The sequence below is a fragment of the Mauremys mutica genome, chromosome 11, assembly GCF_020497125.1.
Source record: "Mauremys mutica isolate MM-2020 ecotype Southern chromosome 11, ASM2049712v1, whole genome shotgun sequence".
NCBI lineage: Eukaryota > Metazoa > Chordata > Testudines > Geoemydidae > Mauremys > Mauremys mutica.
Window position 1 is genome coordinate 64567654 of NC_059082.1, and position 23284 is coordinate 64590937.

Here is a 23284-nt window from a genome sequence, read left to right on the forward strand (position 1 = left end):
AAATAATGAATTAGACTAGATTGTCTTTTTATTTCAGATTTAAGAATCTTTGTGTAATGTGTCAATGACTACTTTTGTAATATTGAATAAAGCTAGTCAACTAAGCTAATGTATAAGATTTGCTAACTCTAATAAATCAGACACCATATAGCAGTGTAACTAAACTGTTAGTCTATTTCCATTGCTTGGCTACCCCATTAAGCAACAGTACACCTTGTTGTGTATTCTTTACTATTTGTTTAAAAAAAACCCTCACCAGCTCAAGTACCAATATTTTTGGTCAGTTATATCCTTTCTGGGCAAGAGGTGCTCAGTTCCAATTCCATAACCTGCTGTAAACCTTGGTTTTTGTGAATTGCTGTTTGTGCTCCTTTTTCAGCAGGGGGCCAGATTTTAGATAAGAACTGTGCCTCAGTATTGATTTTGCTGTTTTTTTAGGTTCCCAGAGCCTAAGTTGCTTTTGATAAAAATAGTGTAATTGTAACAATTGTTTGCATGTAACATTAAACTTGAGTTGGAACAAACTGTTCATTCCAGGACTTTAGAGTTTGGAACTGGATTGTGTATAGCTCTGTAGAGCGCACAGGCTGGCGGTACTAAATCCCAAATGTTACCTCTGATACATATGATTTCAATATATGGGAAAATGCATTTGGCATTGATGTCCTCACATACTGTGCCTTATGTTTCTAGGAAATTATTAACAACACATCCCTTGCAGAACTGGAAAAGCGTTTAAAAAAGATTCCATTCAACCCTCCTGAAGTTGGTAAGGATGCATAAAAGCGTTTGTCCCATGGCCCTAAATTACGTGCTAGGTTTCCACTTTCGCAGAACAGTTTGATATGCTGATTGCTTGGTTTGGGATGTAAAATGGTCTATTTCTAAATTAAATGGTGTTTAAACTCCATTTAGTATTGCCAGTGGGTTACATATATGCAATACTATTTGTGATCATTATTCTTTGTGGTTTTAGGCATTATATGTCAGCTTTATTTTGAGTGAAGTAGAATAGTAATTCTTGAATGAACAGCTGTTCTGTCACTGTACTGATGGCATTTGTTCTGTAGCTTAGGTTTTGGTGAATAATTTCTGCTATGTCTCAAATTAAGCCAAGTTGTAAGTACTTTACTCTAAAAGCTCTTATTTAAATAATTACCACTAGTACTTAGCTGAACTCTGAAAAAAATACAGTAGTAACTAGATCCCATGCTAACTTTTAGAATGTAATTAAGTACTGTGGAGCTGTATCACTTTTTATAAGGCAGTGGCATGAAAGAAGGGATGTTAAATGATCAGAAGGGACAGACTGGTTTTAACATTCTGGAATGGAGTGTACGAATTGCTGATACAGAAAGGGGAAAAACCATTGGGCAGTGTAACATGTTAAAAGGCAGGAGGAGAGGGTCTCTTGTCTTAAGCAATACAGATGTTTTTGAATTACTCTGTTTAGCATTCTAAATAAGTGCATTAGCTATGCATAGTTTAATAAACTTGGGTGGCTTCAAGAAAGGAAATAATAATCCAGAGGCTTTCTGACTTCCATCTGTAATAATCATTCTATTAACCAAATGGCAGGAGGTGCTGGTGCACACAGCATAGTTTCCTACTTCCACATATGTAGTTTTCACAATGTATTCACTGTAGCCTCTTCGAACTTGGGGATGGGACAACTTGGCCTCTCCCTGGTGAGCTCTTTTACCTGATGTAGTACCAAATGATTGTATGAAATCATATTAATTTTGCTACTTGTCAGATTCTGCATCAAAATTTGGATATGTTAACATTAATCACTTGTAGAGAATGACTACTGTAAAGTTTGATATTGCCATAGAAATGGGTCAGAACTTTCAAGGCAAAGATGGTTTAAAGTTATTGAAATACTTCTGTCAATTGTTTGATTTATGGAGAAATGTGTTTGTGGGTATGCATTGTGGCGTTAAAAGGATAACTTGATTTAAACTCAAACAGGTTAATTGAACCTGTTAGGTGGTGGTAACATTTTTTTCTTAGAAATATACTCTTTCGAGAGAGACTGTTTTTGACTGTGAAACATTGGCATACTTATGTGTTAGTGCTGTGTAACTTTTTTGTAGATTTTTAAACTTAAATATGCTAAGAATTTTGAGTCATGGTTAGACACTGGAAAAATACTAGATACTAGTCAGCTTATTTTGTTACATATAGGTAGGCTTCCTTTACATATGGCTAAAATACTATATTATTACAGCTGTTTATGTCCCTGTTGTAAATATTGGGGTGTACTTCATAGCTATATTCATTCATCACTTTTGCTGCGGAAAAGACTCCTTAATTGTAATAATGTGAATATAACTAAGCTTGACCTCCGTTTCCACTGTGTGAACTTAAGTTTGATTGGTTTAAGCAGCTGTTTCTCTCCTTCTAGTCCCATTTCCCCTCCAAAAAATTGCTTGAACTGTTCAGATGTCTTTCTACAGACTGGGAAATTAAGTATTAAAGGCTACACAATCCTAATGTTGGGGGCTTGTGGGGTGGAAGTAAATTGACTGTCAATGGGACGTAGGCTTTCTAAATATTTTAGGGATAAACTTTTAAAAAGTATTTAGGTGCTTAAAAATGCAGTTAGGTGCTTAGTGGGATTTTCAGAATGCCACAAGGTACTTATTTACATATTTAGGCATTTAAGTATCTTTAATGTGGCCCTAAGTCACCTTTGGAAATAGGATTTAGATGCTGAAGTCACTTAGGCATTTTTGAAAAAATGTAGTCAATTACACGCTGTATATGTCATGTGTTGCAGAGGAGTCCGAAGAAATAAGCTGATGACTAATCCTGTTCCCATTGTTTCAATGGAAGTTTGACTGCTAAAGTGGAAGTATGGTCCAGAATATCTCTGGATGAGAAGGGCTATGAGAGACTAGTGCTACAATTTTTGACTCAATGAGAATAGGAATGGTTCCTAGAAGCCTTATCCTGTCAATGAAGCTTTAAATTGCTTGTAATTTGTAAAACTTACTACAGTTATCCATAGTGCATTATGCACTTGCTGCAAATGTAAGTTTCTGGTTAAATGTAACTTCCACTTCCATGATACCCTTAGGTAAACATGACTTTTCCTTCTTCAGAAAGTGCAGAAGGCTTTCCAAGTTATGACACAGCTTCTGAACAACTTCATGAAGCAGGATATGATGCTTACATAACAGGACTGTGTTTCATCTCCATGGCTAACTACCTAGGTACTATATATTTTTTTTTCCCCCAAAACTTTTCCTCCATGCTCTGTTTCACTGCATGTGATATGCTGAATTTCTTCTTTGTTTGTTAGGTTCATTTCTCAGTCCTCCGAAAAATCATGTATCTGCTAGATCAAAACTCATTGAACCCTTTTTTAACAAGTAAGTAATCACTGTACATTACAAAACCTGCTATAATCTGAAGGTGGAGCTGAAAATCCTAGCCTCAGTTTAAACTAATTACTTGTATTTTCTTCACATTTAAAATTCCCTAGTGGCATATCTTATTCATATTAAGAATTTCATAAAGTGTTGGTATTGGGAGTTAAAAACTCCCATATGTTCATTAAGTATTGTTTCTGAGCAGGGAGATGCCTGCTAACTTGCTCAAGAGAGCATGGTAGGGATTACGTTAAAACTGTGTGTCTCTAGCTCCATTATTATTCTCGGTATTGAGATATATATTTTTGTTAGTTAGCAAACGTTTGCATAGTCCTAAGGAATAATCAGTGAGGAAAATAACTCTGATTTAGATGTTTCTATAGTTCGTAAGGCAAGGTTAGGTATTATAGATTTAGTGTGAGCAATAATTAAGCTTGTTGCTACACTTTTTAAAAAAGAAAAAAAGAGAGAGAGCGAGAGATGTAGCCTAGAAGTATGTCCAAAGGATCCAGAGTGGTATTTTTGATGCAGCTTTTGCTTTAAGTGGACCAGAATCTTAATATCTGTGACATTTAAGATATCAGGCAATAAACTTTTAAAGAAGTTACATTGAATTTTCAGAATAAATTCATAGGATCTTAAATTCACAACATTTTTTATTTCTGGATTAGATATTCATGAAGATCTTAAAGATTAAATTGAGAATTTTAGAAATCTAAAGGGTTTTTTGTGCATGTTTCTGATGCTTTGATTATTCATAGTCTTTCCTTATCATGTTTCTGAAGTTAGAATAATCTTACATGATGGCATGTGAACACAGTAAGGTTATGATGGGGAATCTCTTAACAGAGGTTTAGTGACAGTTGTAAACTGAAGACTGCCACATTTTGGAAAGAAATAGCCAAATCTGCAAACTGTCACCTTATTGGAGATAATATTGAAGGCATGTTAAGCTAAGTCACAAAGAAACTTAGGGGCATCAGCACTCCTGATTTTTTTTTGGCGCTTACAAAATCACTGAGATTCACAAAACTTGAGTTAGGTGCCCTATACAATGAGGGAATGGGGGGAGAGCCTCCTGAGAGTGGGTTTCACAAAAGACAGCATGGTGGCGGCTCCTTGCCTAAACTAGCCAATGGGAGATGCCAAGATGCGGTTTTCATCCTACACCCTGTACCTCAAAGATAGGCGTGCCTAAATTTGGGCTGCAGGGAGGTGCCTTCCTACATTGGGATTCTCAGCTGCACACCCTTGCTTGACATTAGGCACCTATGCCATTTTATCAAGAAGCTGAGAGGGAGGGGAAGGAGGAGGACCTCCCTCATAACATTTATCTCAGTGGTTAGGATACTCACTGGGGATATGGGAGACCCCTGGTTCATGCCCCTCCCACCACCTGAACGGAAGAAGGGATTTGAACAGGGATATGCCACTTTTCATGTGAGTAAATAATCACTGGGCAATAGGATATTGTGATGTGTGTGGCTCCCTCAGTCTCTCTGAAAGCGTTTCACTGTGAATAATGAAAGTGTCATTGGGAGCAAGGATAAATCATTCAGTGGACTAGTGATTAGAGCACTCAGGAGGTAGTAGACCTGCTCCAATGACTTTACTTGTCCATAGTAGAACAGCGTCATCAGGTAGGACAGAAGGAGCCCCACACCAGAATATCCTACAGCCGAATGGTTAGGATGCTCACCAGAGAGGTAGTATATCCCTTTTCAGATCTCTTGTCCTGCTCAGTTAGAGGGCTGAGGTGGGTAGAGAGCCTTGAATCAGGGTTCTCCCACATCCAGTGTGAGTACCTGAATCACTGGGCTAAAAGTTATGAGGGAGGTAGCCATCCCATCCCAGATGTTTTATGTAAGCTTGCCTATAGGGTTCCGATCTGCTAGGTGAGGTTTGCATGCTTACCAGATCAGCCCCGTAGGCAAATTAGGAGGAGGAACCCCTCTTTTCTCCTGGCTTGTGAATGGCTATGGAACTCATGCATCTGGATGCCTGGCATCGGGCTGTATTGTGCATGCTCAGAGGCAGAAACAGAGACACCTAGAACTTTTACTGAAAAAAATGTAGGTGCTTGCCAAATCCTGCAGGCACCTGAAGTCTGCAACAGCTGAGTGATGGTTTGGTGAATCCCAGTAGTTTCCCGAAGTGGCAGCTCTTTAAGTCCTTTTGTGACTCTAGCCCATTAAGTAGACTTTTAAAATCCCCCTTATCAGTTCTCTACCATTTAAAAAAGGCTATTTTATCTGATGATTTTGTAAGTTCTTCCATTATCTATGATATACTAGTGACTGAAAAGTGTAGATTAGTGATCAACTGGAATTCAACACCACTCTTATTGCATATATTCAGTTGAGTAACTGAGAGCTGGCTGCAGCATTGATCAGTCTAGTCTCATTTAATCTTGTGATACATCTCACTCTAAAGTTATATGTATTTTGAGAGGTTATTCAATACATGACATTAACACGTTTGTTCACTCACTCCCAGTAGCTGTAGATAAAAACACTTTTTTACAGAAATTCCAAGAGTGTCATTATATTCTTCATAATATACTGAAACTGATTAAAAGTGTCTATGGTCTTGTTAGACTTGGAGATCTCTGCCACAAATATATATGGATTGAGAGAATTCCAAGTTAGTAATAAATGAAATTTAAACACTTAAAACTAAAATATCCTTATCAGAGGCTCTGTTGAGTCTTCTAAAGAAACTACAAATCTGAAATTTCTAAAATACTGGGCTCGAAGCAACCACGCTGATGAATTTGTTAGCTTGAGAACCCAGACTGATAGTAAATCTATTTTTCTGTTTGTAACATTTTCCTGATATCAAAGAATTTCAGTTTTTGGGAAATGTAGGATAGAGTATGTAAAAGTTATATATAGTTACTCTAGTAGTTAGAGTGGGATTGGAGGAGATGGGTTATGGGCTCCACCACTGACTTGTCTCAGTTTCCTATTTGTAACATAGGTTCACAAAGTATTCCTATCACATAGGGATGTTGAGGCACTTTAACACACTCTTCCCAGTACTAAGAGTTATCACTTCTATTGCAATTTTCATTCAAAGATCTTAAAGAAGGCTTCCTCCAAATGCAAAAAGGACTGGAAAACACTCCATAAGATGTATAGAGAGGACATTCTTTCTCCTTGTGACTTCCTGCATTAGCTATTGACTGTAAATGCTTAATAGGAAAAGTTTGAGTTATACTGATAAAATTAGAATAAACACGTTTGAGTTAATGTAGTGAAAACACATTTATATTTACCCATGATTACATAAATCTTGTTAATTCAGCACAGGCACCACTTATTTATTTCATAGTATAAGGTGACACTCTTATGTGACTATTTGTTTCAAACAGACAAAAGAGGTAGTCTCAAATCATGGATAAAGACACTGACTCTCTATTCCTAATTCATGCAGATAAATGAAAATACAGATGTAGCAGATCTCATTTGTTGCACCACATTCCCACTGATGTTACTTAGTTTTAAATGCAAGTGCAAATATTGATTATATTAACTAATGCAGTATTTTGAAATGCATCATTTAAAGAAATATTACTGCGACTATCTCAATTCTAAGATCAGTGCTTTTGCAAGGGAGCAGATCTCTGACCGTGATAAATTCCTGGCATAGGCATAATTTTTGGTGCCTGTCTATTCTTGCTATCAGCCACAATTTGTTTTCCTAAACATGCTTTTAAAACTAACTATATTAAATACCGATGGGTAGTATTCTAGCTAAACTTTTTTCTCCAGCATTTTAGTAAACTAGCATCTGCAACAATTAACTTAATGACAACAACTGTCTACTAAGGGTAAATGAATGCATTGGATAACACTTAGGTAGCTGGTGCTGAGACAACTTGTTGTAAGAGTTTTCTCCAGTATTCGCCATCAGAGAAGCTGCTTTTCTTTACCACTTGTTGTTTTCCACTTCTAGTGGAAGCCTGAACATTTTGGAGTTACCAGTTTGGAACTCAGTTAAATATTATGGTGGCTTAAAAGCTTTGAAATTGGTCAAGAGCAGATGGAGTTTAGCTTTGTTCAGTTACTCTTCAAATCTAGTAAATATGGTTCTTTTGTTGTGAAGGGCAAAAAATTATAGCAGCACTCCTAATATCACCTGAATGTTTTCTCCTTGTACATAATGTGAGGACGTAAACTGCAAGGCTAATCTACCAATCGAGGATGCCGCACACTCACTACAACACAAAGCAATATACACAACTTGTACGTAATGGTGGTGTCACAAATAAGTTACTGGTGGAAAGTTATGTTGCACATGCATATGGTAGCTGCAGTGACTAACATTTTGCATCTGCTGAAATTTTCTATCTTAGTTACAATTCCTGGCAATTCAGAACTGGTATACAAGTCACTTTGTCAGTGATAACTCCTCTTTTTGGAGGGTTTCCTAGTACTTAAATAGAGATAATGTACAACGTATGATCATAGAGAACTATTGTCAAGCTGATGTGCCAATTAGTATTTAATTATGACTTTATGAATAAGCCAATTTTAAAGTATGATTGCATTGCCATAATTGAAATGTTTTTGATCCTTAATATTATTTATTATTAACTGTCATGTTGGTAACAACTTAGGGGCTTGTCCAATTGGACCGGGGCAAGCCAGGATGTAAATTTAGCTTGCACTAGCCTGTTACAGTCTAAATTCTATGCACGCCCTAGTGATATGTGATAACAGTTAGAGCACTTTGATAATAGAGCGCTCTGACAAACTCTTAATGTTCATCAGCAGGATCCACACAGACAGTTAGACCAGGACAGGCAAGTGCAGGGTAGATTCAGACCCTGGCTTGCTGCTTTCTAATTGTTCAAGTAGACAAGTGCTTCGTGAATGGTGGTGAATGATATTACTAAATAGTGGAGTTTAAAGAAAATAAGGAGATTTCTAGTAAAATCTCAATTGTGCAAGCCATTAAAATTGAATACAAATTCTGCTACTACTTCCTGCAGTTTCTGAATATTGCATAGGAAACTGAATTTTCGTTTGTTAGGTATATTAAGGTTGAACAGTAAATTGACTGGCTGATTTTAAAAGTTAGAGCAGTTAGTTATATTCATGCAACATAAAAATTTGCTTTCTCAGCTTTTGCAGTGAAGAGCAAGTAATTGCCTTCCAACAAACAGGCATACTTAATTCCTAAATGAAGCTTTCAAAGTAACCAGAAGAGGTTTTAAAATGTAATGCAGTTAAAATGCTACTACTGAACGGGATACTATGGAAAGTATTTGAAATTTCTGTGCAATAAAAAAAAATTAACATTTAGTATTTTATTACAGTGTAAATGAAGTCTTCATCAGACAATTGTGTTAACATTTATAATCTTCTGATTGAAATGACTACTGTAATTATGATCAGAACCACTCAGTGGAGGTCTGTGAAAGGGAAAATGGTGGAAGGTATTGATGAAAATATTATCTGTGTTGCATCCAGACATTCTGATAAGTAGCAAATGCCTTATAGCAGCCAATATACTTATGATGGGGGGTTTCCTTTATAACACTTTTGTCTTAATAGTCTCATTACTTTCTGAAAAACTATTCTGAGGGACAGATGTTTTCCTTGCTGGATCTCAGAGGGACACTTCTATGGAAAATTTTGAGAATCCCTTCAGTTGTGTGTGTTAGAGGATGGAAGAAACTTTTTTCAGAAATGTAAAATGACATATACACTTTTTAGTCACCAATAATGCCATAACCAAATGAACAAAAAATGCCAGGTTTGTGTCTGAACGGTTGTGGTTGGCCAGGTCTTCATTACCCTCTGTGGTGTGCCCCTCCTCACCCCAAAAAAAACCTCAAACCAAAAATCCCTATTATACAGTACTTATGGTTGGCCAGTTCTCTGAATTTCCTTTACTGTCTTCTGTACCCCCATCAAAAACAAAACCTTATTATACAGCAGTTACCTGTATTGAATTGAGCCTGATTCAAAGTCTGCTGAAGTCAGTGGAAGAGACTTTGTTTCTAAGCATGCTTAGGTGGTATATTAATATTTTAGCTATCTCTAATGAATGTCTGGTAGAGGTATCCATTGTAGCTTTTCCACAAAACTTGAGTCAGTACAGCAAATCTCCTGTTAGGTTCTTAATAATGTCTTGATTTTTAAGAACCTATCATATGTTTCTCTATTTGTGTCAACAGTTCATATTATTCTTCAGGGTATCCTTTATCTCTCACATCTTTTGTCTTGGCATCCAGAAAATAGCCCTACCCCTCCTTTTTCTCTTTATCTAGTCATGGTCACTCAGACACTGGCTTCAGTGCTTGCTTTCAATCATCAGACTATCCATCTCCCTCATTCTGGTCATCTAAATAGCCAAGTGTGAAAATCATCTATTACAGGTATCATGTCAAATGCCATGCTTATACTTTAGAGTTTTTCAAATGAGAAATTAATGCTTATCCTCAGTTTCTCAAACACCAGATATCAGTGCACTTGTGGTTAGCACTCTGGACATATTTACTTGCATAAGACTCTTCTTAAAATAGTGTTGCCACCTGACAATACAACTTTTCACTTTGTAACTGGTTTTGCGGTTGGTCTAGTCTAACCATTCAAAACTAATTTGTTAGCAGAATCATACATGTTATCCTTTTTATTACTGCAAGGTTTAGGGTGTCACTTGCTCCGGTTCACTAGATCTGTATTGCCCAGATAGGTCTTTGTAATGCTGATGTCTCATTGATCAGACAAAGGTGAGGTTGTCTCAAGCAAAAAGTAAAACCAAACCAAACCAGATAGTTAAAAATGAATGGAATTAATAAGTTACTTGTTTTGAACAATCTTGAATAAATTGCACAATTTATTCTAGTCCACTTCTTAAAATCCATTAACTACTATTGAAAATGTGCATATCTGAAAACTTATGTCATGTAAATATGTATAATATAGCATAGAAACTGCTTGTGTTCTACTTTTAATGCTGTTAGCTGCAGAAAATATTGAAACTACTAGCAAGTTCAGTACAGTTGGGTGGTGGTTGAAATTCCAGCGTCTGATTTTAAAAAGTTAGGACTGGCGTTCTACAGTTTAAAATTCAAAAACTAAAACTGTCAACGCTTCAATTGCAGCATAGACTGTTGCCTAAAGTACCAATGAAGGAAGTTCTTTTGCTTGGAAAAATCTACTTTATCATAAATATTTAGTACTGTGTTCCTCCCTACAGGGTACATGTTCAGTCTTCCATGGTTATTAGGATCTCTATGCTCTCCTAATTCAGTCAACCGATACCAGTAAAAACATTAACATTTAATCACTATCCCAGCAACTAATGTAACCCTGCTGATACTCTTACCATCACGACACTGAGCATGCGGTTTGCTCTTTAGGTGACTGGATTCCAGTGTGGAAATATGGGCTGCCCTTGGAAAACACATCTATCTGTAATAAGTGTCCAAGCTCATTACAGATGAAATACTTTAATTCAGTACTGTAAACTGAGAACTAGAGCCCAGAGGCATTTATTCCTTTGTGTGCTTTTCCAGTAACAGTGGTCAACTAGCTTATTTTATATGAACTCAATATGCTTTATAGATTTGGCACATAAAACCGGTTAACCTTAAGAAGAAACCTCACTCTTACAAGCTAAACTGATTTCTAAACAGCTTAAATGATAAAACTGTCTAGCGAATTAATATCATACTGACTTGCAGTTGATTCAGGTTTTTGGAATTACACTTGTTTTTCCTTTTATATTTTTTCAATTTATTGCTAGTGAGCAGCTAACTCAAAATTACTTTGTCTCATCAGATTACATGATCTCTAGCAACTACCTTAGTTTGTCAGTTCAGATTTCCTAATCATTAGACAGTAATTGATACTGAGTTAAAATTAATATTGAATGAATTCTAAAACTAAAAAAACTTCAGAAACCACTTAATATGCTCAGTGTTCTTATCTTGTAGTTATCACACAAAGTTCAAGCACCTAGAAGCAAGGAGTTAATCAAGAACATCAAATCTTACTGTCCACTTAATGTACTAATTATACCAAGTGTAGTGAAGTATGTGTCACATTATAACAGTCTTGTGACCCAAATGCTGTCTTTACCAGTAATTTCAAAGTATGAACTCAAAATTGTCGAAAAATTTTATATTCTAACAGTATTCAAATACTTTAACTGTCATTCTTTGGAAAAATCATACTCCAGAATGAGGGTTTGGATGCTATGTAAACTGGCTGCATATCAACCTGGATAATTCTGAAATGTGTTAGCTAGTAAGTGGAAGCAAATAGAGGAATGTTGTTTATGAATATAGCTTCCAGTCTGAGGCTGTGTATTTGCCTTTCTCCACCATCATTCACAGCCTCAGGGTCTTTTTGAAACCCTCGATGCTCCTGATTTTTCAGTAGCGTAAGTGGTTTCTGTGGCCATTCAGGAGGTTGTGGTTGTTCCTGTCTGAGAAGTAGCTTTATCCTGGTCCCTAATGAAGCAGTTCAGGTTGACTGGGAGATGATCCTTTTCCCATTTCTGAACTCTGCAGGGCTGATGGCAGTGCTTTCTGGGTTGAAGAAGCTGGCCTTCAGTATTGGACTTACAAGCTGCCCTGACAGAATGCAAGATGTGTATGTGGTTTAGTCTTATCAGACTTGTTTGTGGTGTTCCTAATAAAATATCAGTGTTTCTGGAACAACTGCAGTGATTCTCTAGTGTGGTGTGGGAACTCTTGTCACTGGTTTCTTAACTTAGTAAACTAGCACCTACCTGCTACAGCAAGAAGCACTTCATAAATCAGTAACACATTATTTCAGTGCATATATAAATGCACTTTTCTCCAAACTATGGAGCTGTTAATTTACCAGACTAGATGATTGCAATGGTCCTGCCTGGTGTTAAAAAATCTGTAAATCTAGTTAGGTGTATTTTTTTAACAGTTGAGATGAAAAATGTTCCCTGTAAAGCAAAGTGTGTGTTGGGGATGGGGGGCATTGTGGGTATAAATATTGCATATTAACTTAAAAAATAGTTATTTCAGTCAGTCAGAAGCAGGAATCTGAACAGCACTTAAACAGATGTGCCGTTGAAATCTACGGAATGGTTTGTGGTTTTGATGTTGGAGGGATGTTTTTAAATGACTAAGCAAATCACTTTAGAGGAAAACCAAGATCAGGGCATGAGAACTGGCTCGAGACCTCTCTACCCCTCACACTTGTAGACTACAAGAGGATGATGAGGTCATGACCTACAGGTTGAGCACTTCAGCTTTACAACATTATGATATCAGAAATCACTTCCCCAGTGGATTTATGATTTGCTTGTGTGGTAGCTGTATAAAGATAAGAAAACATAGCTACATTTTAGAACTTAAGTTAATCAGATTTCAGCCTAGTACAAATCTGCAGTCAGGAATGGATCAATATGTTTTCATGCGGTAAAAATAAATCCAATGTTAAACTTGGAGCATCTGTTAATTTTTCACTACATGTTGTAGTGGTTAAATGTAGTTTCTGCTTCTAGCTTCCATACAGAAAATCATACAATAGATACTTTGGGTTTGGACTTAAGTTTTAAATGCTAGTTTAGTTCTATTAAGCACCTTTACTTTCTGACTTCATAAATGCTATTCAACAGAATATTAAGATAAACCTGAATGTGTGTCAGTAGTGACTACGTGACAAAAGAGTGATGTCTGTAATACAAAGCAAGTCAAATAGCTAAGGATGACTGACTTGCAAAAAACAATATTTTACTCATAAGTAAGGATCCTAGAAATCCAATTGCCATGGAAAAATGCAGAATTTGCGTTTTTACAGATAATCTTCAGTTTTTACGTTTTATGAAAAAATAAAAACATATTAACTATTAACTAAATTTTACTGAAAGTATCAGTGTCACTTATTCAATACATGCAACCTCCCCTTCTGTGGTTGATTTTTGAATGCACTTTAAATTTACACAGCTAAACATACTCCAATAAACCTCTGGCATATAGAGGTTACTCAATGGCATAAAGGGATTTGTGTTTTAATACATCTCAAATTTCACGTGAGCCGCGAGGACTATCTCTGAAAGTGAGTAATGTTAATATAAAAGCAATTTTTGCTTTATTATTTGTGCACTTAAAAAAAAGTTTTCTTAAAAAATAAAATACAGACATAAGTATATGTATATGTAAGAAATACAAATAGTAATTGTATTTTTTTTTATTATAATGATTGAGACACTGTTAGGCTTCGAACTTGCTTAAAAATGGTAAATATGTCAATAAGACATTATGTTCAACTGGTGTGTGTGTATCGTGGCTAGGGAACAAGTTCAGCGTTTCATTTTAATCATGGTAAACTCTGATTTTTATATTTTTATTGGATAATTTTGTGGGCTTTTTATCATGGGAAGACTAGGATCCCTGCTCATAAGCTTATTTACCCAATTTCTTAAACTTAAAATGTAGAATTTAGAACTAGCAGTTGATCAATCTTTTCTAAATGCTACTTGTATGCTTCAGTAAGGTACCTTGACCAAGCTTTCAGCAGATTTGAAAACCATTAGCCATGGTCTTGTTAATCCTAGAAGCTTGTCTTTTGGCTGAGCTAATAGGAAGAATTGCAGTTAGCTATGTTGCCTGTTGTGAAATGTATTGCATATTTTTACTTTAAGCCAAATGGCTGTGCCGAATTTCAAACAAACGGAGTTGCTTCTGAGGTAACCTTGCATAGCTCCATTAATTTTTAGCTGTTGTATCTTTCAACCATGGAATCCAACCTAAATTAAAATGGCGAGGGGGCATTAACTAGAACCAAGACAACTTAACACATACTTTTTAACAGAATGAACTTGTTTGTATTTGGTACATATACTGCTAACTTCTATAAGGGCTCTTTACACATGGATTCATCAAGATTAAAGCTACAATTATATCATGGGGGTCACGGAAGTCACAGACTCCGTGATTTCCATTGACCTCCATGACATTTTCTGCTCCCAGACAGTCTCCCTCCCTCTACCCCACTAACCCCCCACAGCTCCCAGCCTGTGCAATGGTGGGGGCACCCTGCAGCTGCCCAGACATGGCGGGTACCCTGCATCTCCCACTCCCCAGAGCAGCAGGGGACCCCCAGAGCTCCCAGTGACCACAGTAGTGGGGGACCTGGGAGCCCCCGTAGCAGTGGATGCTGAACCCACCTCTCCATTTTGTCAGGGATATTTTTAGTGAAAGTTGTGGAAAGGTCACGGGCTTCCATGAATTTTTGTTTATTGCCCATGACCTGTTTATGACTCTTACTAAAAAATATCTGTGACAAAACCTTAGCCTTAATCATGATACATACCTTGCAGAATTGTTTTTATAACTCTAAATATTTTTCTCCATTTTTGAGGTGCAAATATACTATAAACATGCATAACTAGGTCAAACACAATATAGTAGTGTGCATTTAAATTGTTACTGTCAATTAAAAAATGGAGCACTTAAACAAGGTTACCCTGCTCTTAGTTCCTAGAGAACTTAGTGTACAGATTTTCTATGTAAAAATGTCTTTCTCATAAAACAGACCCAATTATTCAAATATTATGTTTGCCATAGTATATAAAAATCTTGATTCAAAATATAGTCTTGAGTTTGCAAACTAAAATCAGTGAGCAGAATGTTTCTGGATGAAGGCTCAGAATGAAAAACAAAATCTTTTAACCATCAGTTTGAATCCAGATGTGCCCCCCAAAGTTGTAGTGATTTCTGACTTCTAATGGAACAAACATAACCAAATAATATAGACCTTTGAGTGGGCTCATGAAAAGGGGGGTACATATCTACCAAACTTTTTATCATAACCCTCCCTAGATTTGCTCACTACTTCCCTGATGTCCAGTATTGTGGGAGATACTGTGGAGCAGAATGGAAAATTTCTTACCAATAATTTCCTTTCTGCTAGCAGTGTCTCCTACAACTCTACCCATCTTGGATGAGGCAAGGGTCAGATATTAAGTGGAATTGTTGGCATAGGACTGTTTCCATGGTCTAATGTACTTCATTCTCTGGGATATTTTGTTAATAATGTTAATCAAGTTCGAGAGCAGTGGTGTGCAAACGTTTCCAGTTGCACCCTCCCATTAATGGAATCTTTCTCCTTTCCATTACTGCACAGCCAGGGCTTCCTCAGCAGTGGAGCTTGGGCTGAAGGCGGAGCTGGGGCTAGTGACTTTGGAATAACATTCCCGTGGTGGTGTTGGTGTTTTTTGGACCTTATTGAAAAAAGTCCAGCCATACCGATGGAAATCTCATTAATGAAAGAAACAAAATAGCTTGTAGATGTTGAGTTCAGATGTTCAGAGCTCCTGGACAGTAAATGTGACAGAATGCATTCCATTTATAATCTCAAGCATCACTTGGCTTCTTTCTTAACAGAACTGTTATTTGTGTGTGCAGTATATACACCTCTCTCTTACATAGTAAACTGTTACGCAAATGGAGACTTGTGCTTCTAACGTGGAGTGGCATGGATTTTATAAAATTAAAAACCCTTCAGGTCATCCTGTTCTGTTTTCTGGCTTACTGCATGCTGAAGCTAACAATTTTAACCAGATAGATCATAAAGAGAGGCGCTATTTAAATACGAATCAAAATTATGAAAAACTTACTTTCCATTACATAGGCCTGATCTACACCTGCAACTTAGGATGACCTTTGTACATTGTTCATTGTGAATTTTTCTCACCATCTGAGAGATGTAGGTAAGCAGACCTAAGCCTTGGTGTAGACGCTGCTAGGTCGACTGAAGAATTCTTCTGTCGATCTAGCTGCTGCCTCTCAAAGAGGGTGGATTAACTACGTCAATGGAAAACCCCCTTTCATCACTGTAGCAAGTGTTTGCACTATAGACCTCGAGCACCATAGCTGTGCCTTTGTAGTGTAGACGTGTCTGTAGTTTTCATAGTTTAGAGGGGGCAGCTTTTATTTGGCCAGATCTCTCATTATTCTCCATTTAAAATATTATAAGCTATCTGTTTTTAAGCTTTCCAATTCCATTCAATGTAAATAGGGACAGAGGGGCTGGGGAAGTTGTGGGTAGAGGAGGAAGAGGCAGAACTGCAATACATTAACAGCTGACTCTTATAGTCCCCCTCTCCAGCATATTTACGCTAGTGCTTCTTGACTCCTTCCACACTGTAATCAACTCTTAATTACTTAACTGCTTTTATGCAGTACCATAAATTACTGGATTATTTTGAAATTTGTATGTACTTTTCACATTTTCTTTCCTATTTTAATAACACTAGGCATATCGGTTTTAGAGCAAGTCAGTAAGATAACGAACATTTACTTTAAAATAATTGCACAGCATGGAACGAGCTAGCTGATGGGATACTCCCTACATCTTGTGATTTTTAAATTATTAGTGGGACTGAAGCTTTCCGTTGCTAGTCACCCTAGACTAGTACTGCTCCTGGCTACCTTAGAGAATCAGTGTGGTGTTAAGCTTTATAATAGAGAACTGTATGGCATAAGTTTGCTAGTGACACTTCTCCTTTTTGCCTCAGGTTATTTCTTATGAGGGTAATGGACATACCATATCTCAATTTGGAAGGACCAGACTGTAAGTAATTTTCATTTTACCTTGATCTTACTACTGTTCTGGTTAAAAAGGTCCTCTGTAGAAGCAAGTGTAAGACAGTATTATTTCATGGGTAGAGAATGGGACTTAAATTGCAGCTGAGCTCTTATCGACTCTTATCAAGTGGCATTAATGTACTGCTTCTCCATTTTATTAAAAAAAAAAAAAGTAACCATCCTTGTTACTTTGGATGAAGGATCTGCAGTATACAGTAAATACTATTGAAACAGGTTTTGTCTAGATCAGTCTGGACTCCTTGTGGGTACCAAGTTTAATATAGTTGAAGATAACAGCTTTGAGTCATATTCTATCCTTGATCTATGCACAAGTGAAGTGGCCCAAATTAAAGTTTGCGGTCTTAAATAGCCATTTTGTCTCATCTCTTGCAATAAGTAAAGGATGCAAGGTAGTGATTGTTCAGTAGATTGACAACTTCACTTCAAAGTTCACCAAAAATGTGTTTAGCCTAAATGTAAGGATTTTCAGGCCAAAGGATATTTTGGTGAAATTAGATGGGGATTGAAATTAGGCCTTCACATAGAATCAGTTGTTACCTTGATTCTGGATTCAAAAACCATAGAATGCTAATGAATAATTATTTATTTTTTATTAAGGCTATTGAGCCAGAGGTTCATTTTCACGCCAGGTTATAACTTCAGGAGGGAAAGCATTGCATGGACCCTATCATCCTTACAAACATTAGAGATCTGAACCTTTCATGATTTGATTTATTTGGTTAAAAATATGGGAAGGTTTGGTCTTTGATTAAATAGAGGCTTAAAAATTCTTCATCCCTGTGATTAAGGTTTTCTTTAAAAACCATTGGAGTCCTACAGCTTTGTCCAGATACTTGAAAAACACAAGTCTGTTTGTAGTCTTAATATGCACTACAGCAATAGTAAATATGTAATCCACAATAAAAGAGTGGTAAAAGACTAATTTCATGTCAGGACTAGACTTTTTAATAAGTATTTTAACATAGAAAAGGTTGATTTATATAAATACCCACATAAGTTTTAGTTTTTTAGGAGGAAAAAAAATTATCAGTGACTTTGAAACATATAACTCAAGAGAGACATTTTGCTTTTGCCCTCAAAATAAAACTTCCTGATAATAGCCATTTCTCCTCCTTTTTTTTTTAAGATTTTTTTTTTCTGTGCACTGAATAATTCTGACTAAAAATAGCCTTTTGTAACTACAGCCTTTTGATGGTAGCGTCATTAAATTCACTGACTGGAGGGAAGTACTTCAGAGAGAAGTTTAATTTGAGAAGGTTGTAAGGGAGATCAATAGCAATTTATGAATATAGTATATGACCTAGTTACTGGGATAGTTACAGTGTGGCTTTATTGGTGTGATTATTGTATGTTGGTTTAGTTTGATAGTAGTCAGTTGGGAAATAAGCAACCTCAATGTAAAGATTTTTAGGATCATTAAGAGACAATGCCTGAGCTACTAAACTGTGAAGTTGGTACTGCTAGATGCCAGCAAAATTACAAAACTAAGTCTGACTGCCAAAAGGATCCTAAGGGTGTGTCTACACAGCAGCTGGGAGTTGTGATTCCTAAAGGGAGTAAATATACACATTCTAGCTCTGCACAAGCTTGCACATTAAAAAGAGCAGTGTGGCTGTGACGCCACAAGTAATGGCTTGGGCTAGCCACCCATGTACTTACCCAGGACATCAGGTGGGATTGTACTCGGGTGACTAGCTTGACTGCCATGGCCACAATGCCATTTTTAGTACTCTAGCTCAAATAGAGCTAGCATGTGTATGTCCACTTGTGCTGGGAATCAGCCAGCTGCTGTGTAGACACCTTAAATGATTAAAAATTCACTTTAGATAGGGGGAGGCAGTTGTTAGGGAGCTGTTCAGGGGAAACAAACTGACTGCTGGAGGATCTGAAGCAGTTAGGCCTTAAACTTCCATGGTATGGTAACCTTAGGTGGGTAGACATGCTTTGTTCCTACTAAAAAGATGTAACAATACTTTGGTTTGCGAAAGCTGTTTGGTCTCCTGTATTATCCATTGGTCTCAGGCTCCTGGAGGGAAGACTTGCAGGTGCCTAAAGCACTTGAGCCTGCTGGGTAAGCACAGTTGATCAATGGGATGATGTGGCCCAGGACCTATCGTAGGAGTGGAAGAATCCTATGATTCCACTCAACAGAAATAAAGGCACAAGGCCTCATATCTGAAGAGCGTGCACTTAAGAGTCCAGAGATGCAGCTAGTTCTGCAACTGTGACAGAAGTTACCTTTAGAGGAATTCAGTAACCCATCCTCAATCTCAAGAAGTGATGAATATGAAGAGGCTTTCACAGCAGTTACACTTGGTTACTTTTGTATTTAGAACACTATATGAAATGACTGAAACATTCCTGTCCTGGCTAGGCATTGGTGTTCATCAGAAGGACGTTACAATATAGGGGGTAAAATTTAAGAATAAAAACAACATGTGGTAAGGTTCATTTATTAAGGGCCATAAACATTTTATTCTATCTTATTTGGAAACAGATGCTATTAAGACCTTTATCTTGAACTGGGAAATTTAGAGTTCTAATGCTAGACTAATTGAGTTGCAAAGATTAAATAAAACCCTTTGAAATATTCACCATCAACTCTGTTTCACAACAAGAAATAGATCATCTTTAAACTAGTTTATAAAATTTGAATTTTTGTGCCTTAGCTCTAGTTTGTACTGTACTTTAAGTGTGGCTATTTTCAGCAGTAACATTTTTTAGTGTACAATTTTGTGCTTTTCCTTTATAGTAGAGTTACACTTGTCAGGGCAATATTTTTTATTACACTTATGCTAAAGCTGCAGATATATTTAATTCAAATTACCTTTTTTGTCTGGTGATCTTTGATCTATTGATTGGTTTCCAAGATACTAACACATAATGGAGTGCATAAATTAAATATTTTTTTTACAAAAACTTAATTGGAGTGCATTTTCTTTATTATCAAATACATTTCTATAAATATTAAAATCTTATTCTGAAAGGCTGAATTACCCCATTTATGTCCCACTTGAAGCTATCATCATCTCAGTAGTTTCCGTAGAAATGATGGATTTTTTTATACAGAGCTGATTGAATTGAGGGAGAGCAGCAGGGTAGGTGTCTTTAAAAACAGCTACTGTTTTCATACAGATCTTAGGCTAAGATGAGTATGCCACAAATTGAAATTGCTGACACTACTTATGACATCAAGCACTACACACACTGTTCATTTTTGGTGTTCAGTGTAACAGTCTAATTATCGAATTTAACTGGCATAAATCAATTGTAACTCCACTGAAATCAGTGGGTGAAATCTTGTATAAGCAGCAGTTCTGAAAGTTGACAGAGCAAAAACTTAAAATATGAAACTGCTTGTACACTACAAAATACTGTACAGACCAAAACGAAGTTGAATTTTAAAATTCTTCTTTTAAAAAAAAAATCCCAGATTTATAAGGAATTCTTAATAATAATTTTTAGTAAGGTACTCATGGAGAGTATACTAGAAATGCTAAGCTGCTTCCTTAGCACAGTTTTGCAGTGGTTTGGAATTGCATTCAACTTTACATTCTTGGTTTAAACCAGCGTCTATGATGGTTAACTGATGTGTGTTCTCCCGAACAACTTGGAGCAATCCAAAATATTACTTTAGATTAAATCCTAGGGTTATATGGATTTGGAAGGAATCAGCAGACATCAGGGAGAATGTTGGCATCAGTGGATTATATTTGCCACTTGTGGTTGTCCCAATAGTAGGCATTCCAGACAAATTCCCTGATCTCTTTTGAGGGCCAGAGTAGACAGATTGACATTGGGTAGCAAGGAATGAACAAAGTAAAACAGAATGAGGCAATGTCCAGTAATTCTTACATCAAGGACATATGCCACAGAGGATAAATTCTGGATGTTTTGTATGTATAAAAGTGACAAATAGTATAAATTACCTGCACCTTAAAGTATTAGTATCCCATTCTTTTCTCTTTTAATGGATAAGGAAATTACAGAATGTGAGTATCCAAGAATGAAACGAAGTTGCTTTCATTACAGTCATGCACAAATTCAATAAGTTTATGGAGGGAGTGCTGTGAAAGCTGTATGTTCAGCCAAATCCTGCATTTTCCCTTTGTCTTTTATTTGGCTTTCAGTAAATTATTTTCACCGCATGCCTAGGGTTCCTGGCATACAGTTAACTTTTCCATCCTACTTGTGTCCTTCCCCTCTATCAGTAGTATAAGGAAACAGGTCATTTGTTTCCTAATTTTAACGTGAATGGGATAAATCACATGAGGAGGAGGAGGATTGTTTTATATTCTAATTTGTATTTGGTACTGTGTGAAAACATAATTAAGAACTGTTTTACAGCAAGTTTCGTTTCCTTGAATTTGGTGCAAAAGAGATGTAAGACTGGATTTTCATAATTACATATGAGCAATGCTGGGCAAAAAAGGCATGTACGCAATTTGTGAGCAGTTACTGCTTCATGCACGGTTGCTTCAAATGCATATACGAATGAGCCAGTGTGATTTTAAGTAGTAATTTTCATGCATAATTACAGTAATTGTAACTCACTTCAGTTAGTAACTGCATGCAGTTCTGAAAATCATGCACCAGTTTTCTGTAATGAGTAGTTGCCACTCTAGCAGTTCAAGTATACATTTTAGTTTTTTCTGATGCACTGAACAATTCAAACCTATATGAATACCTGACAGCATTATTAAATGCATTCTTATCTTGCAGTGCAGCCAAAACGAGACCATGTTCTTCATGTTACATTTCCCAAAGAGTGGAAGACTAGTGATCTTTACCAGCTTTTCAGTGCCTTTGGTAAGTAATGCAGCTGGGTCCCTGTCTGCCTAGGAAACTGTCCTGCTTTTGATAATGGTGGTCTTGAACAGATCTGTCTGTACCCTTTAACCATGATTGTAGACTGTTCAGCTGTTAGAGTAGACAATGCTAAATCATGATTAGCCTATAGCATATTTGTTTCATGGGTGTTGGACATCTAGCTATATCATCCTTGTGGTCCTTAGGTTTTTCAAGATGTACTCTGCAGCATTGGGGGAGAAAGGGAGAAGTAGATGTGAAAGTTGACCCAGGGTTTGGGGAATTTGTGGAATGAACTGAGTGGAGGGAAAGGAGTAAGGATTATGGAGAAGAGGATGATGGTGATCATAGTGTCAGTGAAGGGGAGGAGAATGTTGAGGTAAGGTGCACTTCAGTTAAGGAGGGAAGGAGGTGGCTAAGAGGAGCAAAGAAGTCTTTATCAGTGGATTGAAGATTATGGAAGGAATGAGACTGAGAGGGGGAAAGTGTACAGTACTAAATAAGGAAAAAGTAGTAATCTGAATGCAGTAGATGAGTGATATTTGAGGAGAAGCATTGCCTGGTGAAGACAAGGTTAAGAGTGGCCAAGACAGTGATTAAGTAGATTGATCTAGCCAAGAATTAAATAAGGAAATGAGAGTAGAGTTGCTGAAATCCTCAACATGAAAGCTGAAGTCAGCAGAAGTGCAGGATTTGGATGAAAGGATATTGCAAATCAGAAGTCAGCCTTCCCTGCCTCCAGCAGAAGTTTTATGTATTCTGATGTGAGAATGGGAAGAGGAAAAATAGAGTTGTTTTGAGCAAAGAAGGCAAGATGTAATTGAAATGGGAAAGGAGTGAAGGTAAAAGTCATGGTGAGGGATGGCCAGGTCTGGTGAGGTTGAAATTCAATAAAGCTAGTAGACATTAATCAGGGGGCTATTAGCAACTGCTCAGCAGGGTTCTGTGCAGTGGAGCTCATACTTCAATCCTGGTGTGCTTGTCCATGGGTTCTTGGCTGCATGTGTTTTGAAAAGACAGAGCTGCGTATCCTACATATGATAGTCTGGATGTTTTCGAATACGGAACAATAGGGAGAATGGGAACAACCTTCATACCAACTATTTATTCACTATGTATAGTGTGTGTGTATATATAGCACAACCTTCATTATCCAAAGCTTCATTTGGAGCTTCATGTTCATTGTTAGATTATAAAGCAGAAGGAACACTTGTGATAATCAAATCTGACTATCTGTGTAACACAGACCATAAGACTCCCCTGAATTAACTCCTGCTTGTATTAGAACATATGTTCTAGAAAAACATCCTATCTTGATCTAAGTTTCCAGAGAGAGAGAATCCTGCACAGCCCTTGGTGAATTCCAATAGTTAATTGCCTCCCACTGATTTAAAAAAAAATAATATTGTACCTTATTTCCAATCTAAACCTGCCCATTGTCAACCTGCAGCCATTGGATCTTGTTATGCCTTGTCTGCTAGATGGA

At 36.9% G+C, this 23284-nt stretch overlaps 1 protein-coding gene across 2 annotated transcripts in view; it reads left to right on the top strand.

The window, feature by feature from the left end:
- PARN (poly(A)-specific ribonuclease) overlaps positions 1-23284 on the top strand; it is a 152677-nt gene that overhangs the window by 31984 nt on the left and 97409 nt on the right. For both annotated transcript variants that reach the window (XM_044979085.1, XM_044979087.1), the window contains exons 16-20: positions 694-769; positions 3108-3218; positions 3308-3377; positions 16899-16954; positions 21712-21798. In XM_044979085.1, the coding sequence (XP_044835020.1) occupies positions 694-769; positions 3108-3218; positions 3308-3377; positions 16899-16954; positions 21712-21798 (400 nt within the window). The remainder of the gene's footprint in view (positions 1-693; positions 770-3107; positions 3219-3307; positions 3378-16898; positions 16955-21711; positions 21799-23284) is intronic.